Source organism: Penicillium antarcticum (genome assembly GCF_028974205.1).
Source record: "Penicillium antarcticum strain IBT 31339 chromosome Unknown utg000009l_segment0_segment0, whole genome shotgun sequence".
In the NCBI taxonomy this organism is placed as follows: domain Eukaryota; kingdom Fungi; phylum Ascomycota; class Eurotiomycetes; order Eurotiales; family Aspergillaceae; genus Penicillium; species Penicillium antarcticum.
The window spans coordinates 1,075,693-1,089,949 of record NW_026695307.1 but is presented as its reverse complement, the minus strand read 5'-3'; the positions used below and the strand labels follow the sequence as shown (position 1 = coordinate 1,089,949).

Genomic DNA, 14,257 nt, shown 5'->3' with positions numbered 1-14,257 from the left:
TCGATTTGGTAATGATTGGTGCATGGGCTGTCGGCGCCCCTTTTGCGCAGAAACCCACTGCATATACCGTCTGGAGGACATTGGATTACAAGCCATGTCAGCGCCGACGGTCATCCGATCTACATCAGCTGAGGACCCCCTGTCGTCAGCCGGTATAATAAACATTCCTATAGTGCCGACTGGCTCTCCTTATAACTCCATCTTTCTTCCGTTTACAATATATATTGAGCCTCCTGCATTATCAACCTAATATTTAAAGTTAACGTTGACAATAACCATAAGTGTGCTGTTCCTTAATGTCCATGTCAGCGATTCCAGTTATAACATTATAATCCCCTTCCCCACTCTAGATACATTGACTCTACTATTACCGATAATTGATATAGTCCAAGGGACCCACGGTACTCTACTCTGTGGTGGTGCCTATACCAGAATCTCGCATGTCTTTCATAAGAACCCTTAAAGGGAAAGTTGCGGATAAGTCCCATACTTGAGCCGGAAAAGTATATTTAGACAAAAGCAGCCCATTTTTCAATGACGTAGAAGAGAACCGCCTTAAGTATGGATGTAAGTCATATTCCAGAGAGGTGTCTACTGTACTGTGTACAGTCTAGTAAATCCAATCACCCCGATCCGGTGTCTCTGTCTGCCCACCTGGGCCGCAGCAGCAGTAGCAGACAGGCAGGCAGACAGGCAGGCAGGCAGGATGTCCAGGTGGTCTTGTGAGAGATGACTAATCCCAACCTCAGGCAGCAAATCTTTATCTCCAACGTTCTGAGGTTCCCTAGATTGTTTCAGCATAGATCCTAGTGTTGGATGCCACGACCTTCTACGCCTAAAGGCGATAAATCTCATCAATAGCTGGCAACGCGACCAAGCTTGCATAGTTCATTTTCTTGTGGCCGCTTGCATCCCTCATGTCCGATCTTCTGTGATCCTATCCTCCGCGCCCCCACTGAATTTGACCCACGATACTCCTGCCAGAGAAAGGCCCATGGCCATACGCCAGGCTAACCCCACAAAGACTGAGTGATGGAGGATACTCTTTTCGGCGAAGACCTGCCACTTCCACCGGCCCGACTGTTTGAACGGTTAGGTCAGTTGCCTGGCTATACCTGGGACCAGGCGACTGAGCCCTTCCACTCAACGTACAACCACTGGCATATTTCAGGATTTCGTCATGCCCTGGAGCCCGACCTCTCAACCCCTATAGCCAACTCCTCCGGGCCTGCCTCCTCCGGACCGTCAAGCTTCACCCGCTTCTCCCCTCGCACAGATGCCCGGCCGTCAGCTCGAGCTTTGCGGAGACCAAGCGCTAGCGAAACAAGCAGTGAAATTTCACTCTCCCGGGGTGAAAACGAACAAATATGGATACCCGTTATCGCACGAATTTCTACCAACATCGTCCGACTCGAACGCGAATTTCACATGCTCAGGTCGATTGTGCAATCGTCTGATCCGGATTGCAACCACACAATAAGACCAATCGACTTGGTTAGACTACAGGCAGACTCTGGCGATTCAAAGACACTCCTTGTTGCGATATTTGAGTCCCCAGGTCATGACAGGCTGCGGGATCTGGTAACTTTCGGCCCTGCCTCGTTCGTGGCCGGATCCAGAGGTGAGGGCAACAACGCCACTCCCAACGAGCAAATTTCCTTGCAAGCATTTTTTGACTTCGCAATCGGGGCTTGTGATTGCTTGGAAATCTTGCATTATGGCCTGAAGACAGTTCACGGTGAAATTCGAGGAGATGCTTTCCACTTCTGTGCCGACACTGGATCAGTCAAGCTTGCAAATACAGGCAACGGTGCTAGGGCATTTGATAACGTTCTTAGTGAAGGATGGTCTTCCGTATCGCGCGAGCTTGGTGCCAAATACAAGCTGCAATTTATTGCCCCAGAGCAGACCGGAAGAATGCCCACGGAACCAGATAGCCGCACTGATATATATGCGTTGGGTCTCTTCTTTTGGTCGATGTTGGTCGGAAAATTGCCATTCGATGGAACCGACCCCGTTGAAGTTGTGCAGAACGTCTTAGGCAAGAGATTGATACCAGTTTCTGGGAAACGAATGGACATCCCAGATGCGCTCTCCGCCGTGATCCAGAAAATGACACAGAAGGTGGTTCATGACCGTTATAATACGATCTCCTCGGTGAAGAGGGACCTGACAACTATTATGAAACTGCTTGGCGATGGAGACAGCGAAGCTTTGGGCAAGTTCCAAGTTGCGCAAGGAGATGTTTCTTCCTTCTTCACTCTTCCATCGCAGATGTTCGGACGACAGGAAGAATACGACCGGATTATTGGCATCATCGAAAAGGTTCAGAAGCGCCAGGAAGTGGCTTTAGCCAAAGCCGGGGCCCAAAGCCCCGGCACAATGCATGCCCTCAACTCATCCTCTTCGGTTTCTGATAGCCGTGTCGAAAGCTTTGAGCTAGCTTCCGTCTCCAGTGATTCCGGGTCCTTCCATTTGCCTCCAAGATCGGTCTCCAATGCCACCAGCTTTCACCTCTCACCTGTGAATCCCCAGGATGCAGCACCGACCAGCGACACGTCATCTCAAACACCAACGTATGGAAATTCCATGAGCCCAGCCGACGATACGCAAACCCCAAAGTCAGAATCGAGTCGGATGAAAAGCCCCTCACATTCTCGATCTTCTTACAACACAGATCTTTCTACCGGCCACAGCAGTCAACCACCTCCAAGTCAGCATGCTGTGAGCACAACGGATTCGTATAATTCCTTGTCTAAACGGTCCGGAGGGTATAGCCGTCGCAGCGGGCGTTGCGAAGTGATCACGATCAGCGGAGCCGCTGGTATCGGAAAAACAGATCTCCTGAACCGGATACAGCCCACGGTCCGAAAACTTGGCTGCATAGCCATCACCCGTCTAGACCGAGCGAAACGAGTTCCATTCGAACCATTCGCAAAGCTTCTAGCAAGCTTGCTACGGCAAACATTCTCCGAACGAGATGTTACAACGAACTATCATAACAGCGTTCGAATGGCATTGCGACCAATGTGGCCAACTCTCCATAGAGTTTTGGATCTCCCTGAACAGCTGATGTCCCCGGGTGCAAAATACAGACCAACCGATGCCAAGCCCACATTCGATATACCAAAGAGCGAGCCATCAAAGCGCGTCAACATTCCGGGTTTGGATCAAGGCCAGACTTCTCTCGATTTCTTCTTGTCTAATGCTGCTTCCAAGAATATGAGACTCATGGAGACTTTCCTCGAAATTCTCAGGACGCTGTGTCAGTTCAAACTGATCACTGTGTGTCTAGATGATCTTGAGCACGCCGATGACGAAACCTTGGACTTGGTCCTGAAAATCATCAAAGCGAAGCTTCCTTGCGTGCTTATACTATCGAGTCGGAAAGATGAGATTGCCTCGGATCAAGTCCGGGCTCTATTCGAGACAGATATGCCGACAATCACACCCATCGCCCTCGAGCCTCTTGCGGAGGAGCATGTCATGGAAATCGTGGCTGCAACAATGCACCAGCAGCCCAACCCGACGTTGACACCTCTTTGTGCTGTCATTCAGGAAAAAAGCCGAGGAAACCCTTTCTATGTCCGTGTCATGCTTGAGACTTGTTACAGCAAAAACTGCATTTGGTATTCCTGGAAGGACTCAAAATGGTTGTTTGACTTGGATCGAATATTTACAGAGTTCGTGGCTCCTGTTTACGGAGAAGGGCTTGGACTTGGGTTCCTTAACAAGCGCCTTGAGGAAATCCCACTAGCTTCTCGCTCAATCATGGTCTGGGGTGCCCTGCTTGGGAGCCCATTCTCATTTTCGTTGGTGCAAAAACTTTTGACAAGTGAATTCCTTTATTCAACAGAAGGCGATGAAGACGTGGATCTCACATGCCCACAAAATGTCACACTCATCCGGCAATCACAAGGTGACATAGTTGTTGGCTTGCAGTTCTTGGTACAGGCCAATCTGTTGAATGCTGGAAAGACAGATGATGAATTCAGGTATGTGGATTGATTATTTTGAGCTCACAAAGTCTAACTATTTCTGAGATTTGGCAACGAACGGCTTGTGCAAGCTGCCCTCTCTTTAAACGAGAGCCGCAACATAGAAAAGATGCATTTCATCGTCTCTCAGGCATTGATGAAATATTATCATGATCACCGCAGCCGTTATTCTATGGCTCATCACGTGGCGCTGGCATCGCGCACTATCAAGTCCCGTGTTTCTAGACGACTTGAATATCGAAAAATCCTCTGGGATGCTGGGCAAACCGCTGCTCAATCAGGCGCGCGGCTTTCCGCGCTTTGGTATTTCCGTCATTGCATCGCTCTACTCCAGGATGACTTATGGAATGATCGCAAACCCGATGTCTATTATGACGAAACTATGCGGCTTTTCATTGCGACTGCCGAAATGTCTTGGTCTCAAGGCCAGAATGATGAGGCGCTTCAGTTGATCCAGGAGGTTTTCATCCATGGCAAGGATGCCGTGAGCAAGTCAAGAGCCTGGATCATCCAAGCCAAGATCTTCGCGCAGTTAGGCGATCACCACCGCTCGATGGAATCTCTTCTCACCTGTCTTGATGAGCTTGGTGTTCATCTTCGCCAACCTTCGACTTTTGCCGAGTGCGATGCGGCCTATCTCAAACTTAAGGCGCACATTGACACAATCGATCTGGATCGTATTGTTCAACAACCGCTGAGCAAAGACCCTACCGTTCAAACCATCGGCGCAGTCATGGCGGAGGCAATGACAGTAACCTACTGGGATGATGCGTTGACCTTCTACCGCATGGCAATTGAAGTGATGAACATCCACATGTTCAAGGGCGGTTTTACCCAAATAGCAATCGGATGTTCCCATCTTGCGATGATCTCCATGAGTCGCTTCAAGGATCTCGAATTTGGCGCAAAGCTGAGCGATTGGTCTTTAGAACTCCTTGAGCGCTGCCCTGAATTGTGGACCCAGAGCCGAGGATCGATTGTTCATAATCTCTACGTCAGTCATCTGCGTGTTCCCATGGCATCGACTTTACCAGCTCTCGAAGCATCGCTCGAAGCCTCATTCACAATGGGCGATCCGTACCTGACACTAATCAGTATTTCATCAATGGCTATGGCACGTCTATACCTGGGCCAAGACATGGCTCAGTTGGAAGCTTTCTGCACGGAGACGCCCGACGAAATCCCCATGTGGCAACAAGACACCCGTGGCGGAGCTAGTCTTCTTGCAGTGCAGCAAGTTGCACGCGCTCTCCAAGGCAAGACCGAATTCCGGTTTGCTGAGGGTATCATGTCCGATGTCAACCACAGTACAAACGAATATATGACCCATCTGGACGTTAGCTCGAGTAACGCCGACAGACCTCGTGATATTTACTGGGGCCTTGCAATGATCCCATTATACATCTACGGCCATCATATCAGAGCAATTGAAGTAGGCACTCAATTATTGGTGACAAGACACAGGCTCTGGTCGACTCGTGTTGCCTACGTAATTCATTTCTATCTAGCCGCGTCACTGCTCACGCTTCACAACGACTACCCTGAGCGGGGCTATCTCGATGGAAAGATGGATACGATGCTAGGATACAAAGCTGAGATTGACTTTGCTCGAGGTGCCTCGGAAGCAAACTACGGCATGTGGTCTATGATCTTAGAGGCCTTGCTTTCTGAGGTCCGCAATGATCACAGTGCTTGCATTCAGAACTATGAGGCTGCGATTGACCACTGCCAGATCCATGGGTGGCCTTTTGAAGAGGCCTTGGCACTCGAGCTGCAAGGTGAGTTCTTGGTCAGGCGTGGAGCAAAGCGGGCTGCTCGCGCTGTAATACAGGAAGCCATAGCTGCATGGAGTTCTATCAGCGCTGGTGGCAAGGCAACGCAACTTGCTGAGAAGCACGAATGGTTGCTCAAGACAGCTACTTCAGCGAAGACAGTAGACATTGGCTGTCAAACTGTCGACTCGCTTCTTGAGATTAGCCGTGAAGTTGTCCAAGAAGAGATTCTTCTCCCTCAGCAGTTGGAAGACGAAGAGCGGAGACAACATTGGATTGAAAAGAGTGGCGTTGAGAATCAAACTCTTGACATATCGAGCGTCGGACTGGATATCATTGATCTGTCCAGCATTCTCGAGTCCAGCCAAGTCATGTCGTCTGAGCTTCAAATCGACAAGCTCTTTACGAAAATGCTTGAGGTCATTCTTGAATCATGCAATGGCTCTGACTTCGCAACTATTGCTACCGAGTTCGATGAGCACGGGTTCGCCATTGCTGCTGCCGGCGATGCTGAAAAGGGTCAAAGATCATACCCAGAGGGTCTTCCATTCCCTGAAATGGATGATCGAATGGCTCTGCAGATCTCACAGTATGTCATGCGTACAAAGGAAGAAGTCCTTGTTCACAACGTGCTCGAAGACGAACGGTTCTCCAACGTGAGCGACTCTTACCTGGCGAATTTTCCCCAGGGTCGCTCTGTTATTGCCTTGCCAGTCGTTCAGGGCGACCACCTACTCGGTGTCATCCACTTAGAAGGCAAGCCGAACTGGTTCACTCAACGAAATGTCGTCGTCTTGCATTTACTTTGCAATCAAATGGGAATTTCCTTGTCGAATGCGTTGCTCTTCCGTGAGATTCGCAAGGTCAGTGCCAAGAATGCTTCCATGATTGAGTCTCAAAAGCGTGCACTCGCACTCGCGCGTGAGGCAGAGCAAAAAGCGAAGATTGCCGAGGCTGAAGCCAAGCACAACGTTAAACTCAAGGAAGACGCAGCCAGAGCCAAATCGATCTTCCTGGCCAATATTTCTCATGATCTGCGCACACCCATGAACGGTGTAATTGGTCTATCGGAACTTCTGAAGGGCACCTATTTGGACAAAGAGCAAGATGAATATGTTGAATCGATTCGCGTGTGCGCTGATACTTTGCTCACTCTTATCAACGACATTCTAGACTTCTCCAAACTGGAAGCCGGAAAGATGAAGATCTCTACTGTTCCTCTTAACTTGAAGGAAACTATTTCAGAGGTTGTTCGGGCTTTGCGGTACACGCATCGTGACCGAGGCTTAGAAACAATCGAAAATCTCGACAAAGTTCCGCCAGACCTTGTGGTTCTTGGTGATCCCGTTCGCTTGCATCAGATTTTCATGAATCTGCTTAGCAACAGTTACAAATTCACGCCTAATGGCTCGGTAACTGTCAAAGCTAGGGTTGCCCGTGAAGGCAAGGGTCGCGTTCGTCTTGAATGTTCAGTCGCGGACACTGGTATCGGTATTCCAGATGAACAAAAGGCGCGACTCTTCCGACCATTCTCACAGGCTGATGCGTCCACGGAGAGATCGTATGGTGGCAGTGGATTGGGATTGTCTATTTGCAAGGCCATCATTGAAGATGTTCTCGGTGGAGCTATCTGGCTTGAGTCCACTTCAGGCGTGGGAACTACAGTGACCTTTCACCTGGTCTTCAACAAAGCTCCCAAGAAAACGACCGTCAAGACCGCATGGTCCCAGGATCTTAGCCATACAGAAAGCAAGGAATCACCCAAGTCATCAGCCCGCGACCTTACTCAAATCCCCCGAGACCAGATTCGGGTGTGCATCGCCGAGGACAACCCAATCAACCAAAAGATCGCAGTCAAATTCGTCACCAGTCTCGGCCTCCAGTGCGAGGCATACAGCGACGGCAAACAAGCCGTCGACGCACTTCGTGCGAAATCAAAAGAGGGCAATCCATTCCACGTAGTCCTGATGGATGTGATGATGCCCACTCTTGACGGATACAACGCCACCCGCGAGTTACGCCGTGACCCTGATCCAAACGTGAACGAAGTACTTGTCATCGCCATGACCGCAAGTGCCATCGAGGGCGATCGCGAGAAATGTCTCGATGCTGGCATGAACAACTACCTCCCGAAACCAGTCCGCTCGCCCATTCTGAGTGAACTCCTGGACAAATACCTCGCTCCCGTGCCATCCTACCCCAAATCTCGCCTCGCCATTCGAGAAAAACGATCCCGAGCCAGCATGGATGCTGGTGCTGGTACACCTACTAGCTACTCCTCTTCCGCATCTGACGAGTCGAGATCTTTCCCTATGCAGTCCCTGCCGAGGAAATGAGTCTACGCATTATTATTTATACCCCGACTTGGAGAGATAGAAATCAGGCGTCATTGGGGTCGATCATTTTTTTTTTCTTCTTGTGATTCTCATTCCCATTTTGATTTTTGTGCTATGGGATTTTGTCATTGGAATCATGAATTTGCTTTTTGTTTATTTACTTTTTTATCATTATTTTCTTCCTTTGATAGTCATGATTGAATCGTGTATCTTTTCCTTGGGACTCGGTTGTCTATAGTGTTCTGTTATCCAATTTTCTTTTTCTAACTTCGTTGTTTATATGTGTACTATGTTGAGAGGCCAGTCGAGAAATGGCATGGGAACTTGACCAGTAATTGCGGACAAATGCTAGACTTAATTTATGATTTGTTCAAAAGGGCTTGGTATTCCATTATTTGCATTGTCATCATCGGCCATGAGCTGAATCCTTCAATCAGGGCCTGACTTGATCACGATCCAATCAGGTGGCTTTCTCTCGGTTGGGGTGATGTGTCTCTTAGCTGTTGTATTAGGCATCAGCGCAAGTGAAGATATGACGGCGCAATACAGCGGAGTTATAGCTAGAGATCTATTGGTTGAACCGGACTAGTTGTTTGAGCAGGCTAAGACTTTGCTGTTGAGGCTGCACGAGGCTGCGTGTGCAAGGACATTTGGTCAGTATCAGCGGCGGGGGCAGCCTATTGCCTATTGAGATGATAGAATTTGAATTAATCTATGACAGGAGCCTGGTATACTATAAAGCGAAGTTACAGATACGAAGCTTTTTATCCCAAAGCAAGCCAACAGTATGTGCTTTTGTTAGACCCGGTCTTCCAGGCCTATTTGCATAGAATTAATGACTCGAGGGCTGAAATGTTGACCGACGCAAATTGTGTTGAAGGCCTCCACTAGTTGATATCTCTGAATGACAACATTCTATTGAAAAATAAGAGAAATTTTACTACACAAGGGATCAAAAGGAGTATAAAAGCCCCAGCCAAACTATCATCCGACCTGCATGAGAGAAACCCCGGACCTCGTCGGAATTCGAGAATCAAGCACAGCTTACGATTGGCCCTGAACTGATCAGCACATTTCACAGTTTGATCCAACGTGTCACAGCATCATACCAATGATGCCACTCCTGAGCTCATCTATTGCTCTTGCCATCTTGCGCTGAAATACATCCATTGCCTCACCCGAGTATACAAGAGGTGTGACTTTCATTGACCTTGTACTATTGAGCGGCTGTGTGACATGACTTGGAGATTTTGAATCGAGACTAGCAAGGAAATTTCACCTACATTTACTCCCAGAAGGAACAAGTCCTGCTACTGAAGATCAAGAAATAAACAAAATGCTAAACCGAAAATCAAAAGAACATCATATTTGCCAATGTAGATTAATATACGCTGCAGAGTTTAAACCAACGCCAGCAATGCCTCCATGTTATGTTGTCTGGATAGACAGAAAACCAAAGTAGAAGCAGAGAAAGAAAAAGTTGTGCTTCACTCTTTCTGAGGTGTATCCATTGTGGCTTCCAGCCTTTTGTATCTCCACTCATAAACCGCCATTTCTCTCTTGACAGCAGGAGAAAAGTTTTCCTCCTTGCCTGCCAGTTCCTTTTCACTGTCCATCAGAGCTTTCCAGCGCTTGAGAATTTGGCCTTGGGCTTCGGTGACCGAGGTCTGGTTTGGATCCTGCGAAGCCATGCGCTCGTCATACGTGGATCGCCACGCCAGTTGCGTAAGGAAAAGGGTCATTTCGAACTTGTTGTATTTGAGTCCTTGAGCCTCGGGCACCATGTTGTCTTGTGCACTCTTTGGGGACATTTCGGAAGAGAATATGTTTTTATAGGAATGCGCTAGAGTCGGTATAGCAGTGGGGTATGTTGTTGAAAACAACGCCGGTAAACAAGGTAGTATCAGGAAATGAGGTCTGTATATCAGACCGGCAATGGCGAAGCAGGTGGATCAGTAATATCCTTCCTAATGCAAACATAGGAATGAAAAATGAAGCGAAAAGCAGATGAAATACCGAGAGGGCAATGAGGACAGAAAACAAAAGTGACGAACTGTTAATTATACCCAAAGTCATGTTCACCGTCATTGTTCTTCGAAGGAAACATCGCCCCTCCAATACTCCAATACCCGACACCCTGGTATCACACTCACCTCGAAGCTGCAGATGGGGCGTAGCCACCGTCAAAGCCAACCCAGAAATAGAAGCAGATTGAAAGACACACGCAACATCAAGAAGAATTTCAACAAACCCAACAGCTTAGCCCAGAATTTACTTAATTGTGCCTCCGAGAGCCGTACTCGAGAAGGGCCCTGCACATCCCGTGTTGAGCGGCGATGACCCGTTTTTCTTCTGGAAATACTGCCTTCTGTCTCGTGATGAGATCCATCAAGCCAATCGATATGATTGCCAGCTCACCTAATGTCCTCATTGGAAAAGCCATGGTGACACCAATCTTCTAATCGCCAGACCACGCAACTGGGCGTGCATGGCTGAAGGAGTCTCGCTGAAAGGGCAAAGCATCAATTGGGAGGTGCAGCAGTCCCATCACGGCCCGTATGGCCTGCGTACATGTCTGTGTATCAGGGCCCGTACCAGAGAACCTATGATATGCAGTGGAGCACAGATGGCGCTATAGACGGCTGCAAACAAGCTGAATTAGATCTGTTCAGTCACAAACTAGGCATGTCTAGGATATGCTACCAATTGGAAGTCTATTAACACTGGCTTTCTCTCATTGCTCTCTTTAATCTTGCCACGAGATCTTGCGGAGTAGACATTCGCAGGCAAGCAGCCGCACTACACGAAAATAGTGTTGATGTAGTTTGCCCGTCATTTCCACCGTACCCGCTGTTTATTCTTCATATTACTGCAAAGATCTCGATGCGGGCCATCGTCTTTCACTTTGAAACTTTGACACTTGCACACATTGCACATCCCCCTTGAAGAAAAGTGCATCTAATCTGCTGGCAATATAAACGTCATGTGGATTTATGCTGCGTCTGGGTCAGGTTGTAACTAATTTGGTGAGTTTGCTCAAGTAGAGACATATATAAGTCTTCAGTACCTGAAAAGACCCGCCAGTTAAATTGTACCAATAAGCTCCTCTACTTACTTTCTCCGGCTTGCGTCACCAGTCAATTTTTTTCAGGGATGGCCATATTAGGGCAGCAGAGCACCACACCACACGGCCTGTGCCACTACACGCAAGAAGCCCGTTGACCGTTTTGTTCTTCTGGTAAAATCACATGATAAAATACTGGAGATTAAAATAATGCTGTGTCAAAATAGTACCTTGCTGAAAACTAGAAGTTAAAAAGAGCTTCGGGGCCAGAGGTCAATGATCTAACTCAGCACCTGATTTGTTTGTACAACGCTGCAGGTCAGAATGTAGTGGACCTGTAGAGTAAAGTTGGATTTTGGACCGGCGGTAATTATTTTCAGGAAAAAAAAAAGAGTTCCATCAGACAAAGTTGTCGGGAAGTGAAATGGGCCCAACCAAGCGTCCGGACATTTTAGGGCTCGTGAGATCATCTGATGTTGAGGCTTTGCCATATACGAATCGACCCCTACCACATGCCTTTCTGGGACCTCAGCAGAGTCAAATTGTGTGGATGCTCATATTACTGTTGTCTCATATACGTTTGAGAAGATATAAGACGGATACTGCGTAACAGAACAAGCAACCCCCCGACGGGTAGGCACAGGGTTATATCGGGTCCGACGCATTTCATCTGTTTCACCTGTTTCACCTGTGCAATTTCGTTGCCAGATCTGTGTATGATTTTGAATCAACTTGAAGCTAAACTATAAATTTACGGGACAATATAATGAGCAAATATGAAGCTGAAAAATGGTTGCCCCAATAGCACCTAGAAACACCCAGACTTTGGCTGAAACAACGATAGGAAACATACATAAAATGGTTTGATTGCACTTCATTGATTTTGACTAATTAATTCTCGCTACAGAAGCTCAGTACATAAACCTAAATTTCCTCGTCCCGTCCCGCGGCGCTTCTCTCCTTCTTGGCCTTTTGGATGTCCAACGACATCTTGACCGGTGCAACACCGGGCGTTTCGAATACCGTATCAATCTCCTCCAGAGAGAGACCGGCAGTCTCTGGGAAGATGAAATAAGACAAGACAAGCTGGACAGTGTTGTAAACGATATACACCACCCAAATCTTGTATCCCACCTTTGCGATACCGACTCCGATTCCGTACGTCTGCGCGGCTCCAGCACCACCTTGAATCAGACCATAGAGACCCATTCCCTTTGCACGAAGAGGCAGAGAGAGAATTTCAATCGGGTACAGATTGTGCATGGTCGCAATAAACGTCGCAGAAAAGGTCTGATAAAGGAAGATCCAAAGAAGAGTAAGTGCCGCAACAGCAGTGTTGGCACTGAGACTATACTGCCACGATGTGATGGTAGTGGCCGTTTGGAAGACGATCATGCTGATCAGACCAATAAAGATCAAAGTTCGCCTGTTGAACTTATCAACGAGGAACGATCCGACGGCCGTGAAGACAAAGTAGACTGCCGTGGTTCCAATGGTAATGCCGAGTTGCTGCTTTGTGCCATCAATTCCAAGCTGCTGCAATGAGGGTGTCATCTACTCAATATTAATAAATATCTCAGTTTGCAAATCAGATTACTTACATAATATGTGATAATACTGCCGCCATTCCATTGCTGGAAGATCGAATACAAAACCAGGACCAGGAGACGGTACCGCGCGGTCTTGGTGAAGAAGGCCCGATAATCCCAGAACGCCCTGGTACCCGATCGGTTGCGATCGGCTTCGAGAGACTCCTCAATCTGTCTAACAACAATCTCGACAATTGGCTCATTGATATTCGTGCTAGTGGTGTGATACTTGGCCACAACCTCCTTGGCCTTTTGTCGATTACCCCTCATGACATAGTAGCGAGGCGACTCGGGGGTGACAAGGTAAATACCTAGGCAGACAATGACTGGGAAGAGAGCCTCGAGGATGAGGGGAATACGCCAGCAAAGGTTACCGGGCAGAGTGGAAAGCCCAATCATGGCACCGAGCATGGTCAAACTGCCGACTTGGAAGCAAGCCCCAAAAAAGCCGACCATACGACCACGCAGGTGAACAGGCGATATCTCACCAATATATTGGGAGCTCGACATAAGAGCAGTGCCGAAACCCATGAAGAATCGTCCGGCCATGAACATTGGTAGATTAACGGCCAGACCCTGCAGGAGAGCTGCAAAAATAACAATCGCATTGCCGGCAAAGTTGATTCCACGACGGCCGATCACATCAGCCAAAGCCATGAACGGTGCACCGCAGACAGTTCCAATCTGCATCAGGGCATTGACAAGGCCATATGTACCACCGGCAGTACCGAAGCGGAAGTATTCATGCCACGGCTCCAAGGAATTGATACCGCCGATAACTCCCCAGTCAATGCCAAAGCCAGCCTGGTTGCAGCCATGGACAAACATGATGAGACCCAGGCGGAATCCAGACCATGACCATACGTTCAATGACTCCTGGGACAACTTCCACAAGTCCTCCTCCGTCACGCGCGCCAGCGCTACCTCCTCAACATGCTCCAGGGTGTTTAGCTTGCCCATTTCTGCCTCTATGGCAATTTCAGCCTCCGACTTGACCATTTTTTTCCGGTGGAGGTAGCGAAGAGGAAACAAACTGGGTTGTAGGAAGTCCCCAAAATATGAATCGAGAACCCGCGATCTGCAGTCAAGCCAAGAAGGATATGCTGGGGTATTTCAGCTTCGGCGGGAAAGGCTACCTAGCGAAACTAGGGGCGAGATGCACCACCGGCATCTAGAATGTTGCTCAGTGACCTATTCCGCCACGGAGCAATGTAATGGACCGGGAGTCAAGAGGACAAATTGGCCACCAAATTCATTTGTAGTGGCGTGATATAACCCCTAGGACCAGCGACTATTGGTCAAAAGCAACACAGGCGCAGAATTGGCGTCAGTCACATTGTACAGTCGAACGATCATCCCTGGGATATTTGCTTTTTTTTATTGGATCCTCACTGCGTCCGCCGAGATTTCCCACCACTAGAGAGCGAGTGCGGGGAAGTAGCCTCGATTTGACTGGGATCTCATAGCAAGGTCTCTAAGTTGCCAACGCTAGTCCTGA

At 48.3% G+C, this 14,257-nt stretch overlaps 3 protein-coding genes across 3 annotated transcripts; 1 reads left to right on the top strand and 2 right to left on the bottom strand.

Moving 5' to 3' along the window:
- Window positions 1–1,032: 1,032 nt before the first annotated feature.
- Window positions 1,033–8,106, top strand: N7508_008768 (putative sensor histidine kinase/response regulator; the record flags this gene model as incomplete). Its single annotated transcript, XM_058466831.1, has 2 exons — window positions 1,033–3,995; window positions 4,044–8,106. 2 exons carry the CDS (start codon window positions 1,033–1,035, stop codon window positions 8,104–8,106), a joined length of 7,026 nt encoding a protein of 2,341 aa, XP_058314677.1.
- A 1,487-nt stretch (window positions 8,107–9,593) lies between these two features.
- N7508_008767 (uncharacterized protein) lies at window positions 9,594–9,917 on the bottom strand (the record flags this gene model as incomplete). The annotated part of the gene is made up of 1 exon (XM_058466830.1): window positions 9,594–9,917. The coding sequence occupies one exon, from the start codon at window positions 9,915–9,917 to the stop codon at window positions 9,594–9,596; it is 324 nt and encodes a 107-aa protein (XP_058314676.1).
- Window positions 9,918–12,094: 2,177 nt separating this feature from the next.
- On the bottom strand, window positions 12,095–13,719 carry N7508_008766 (putative MFS sugar transporter protein; the record flags this gene model as incomplete). Its single annotated transcript, XM_058466829.1, has 2 exons — window positions 12,095–12,724; window positions 12,772–13,719. The coding sequence occupies 2 exons, from the start codon at window positions 13,717–13,719 to the stop codon at window positions 12,095–12,097; spliced, it is 1,578 nt and encodes a 525-aa protein (XP_058314675.1).
- Window positions 13,720–14,257: the final 538 nt, after the last annotated feature.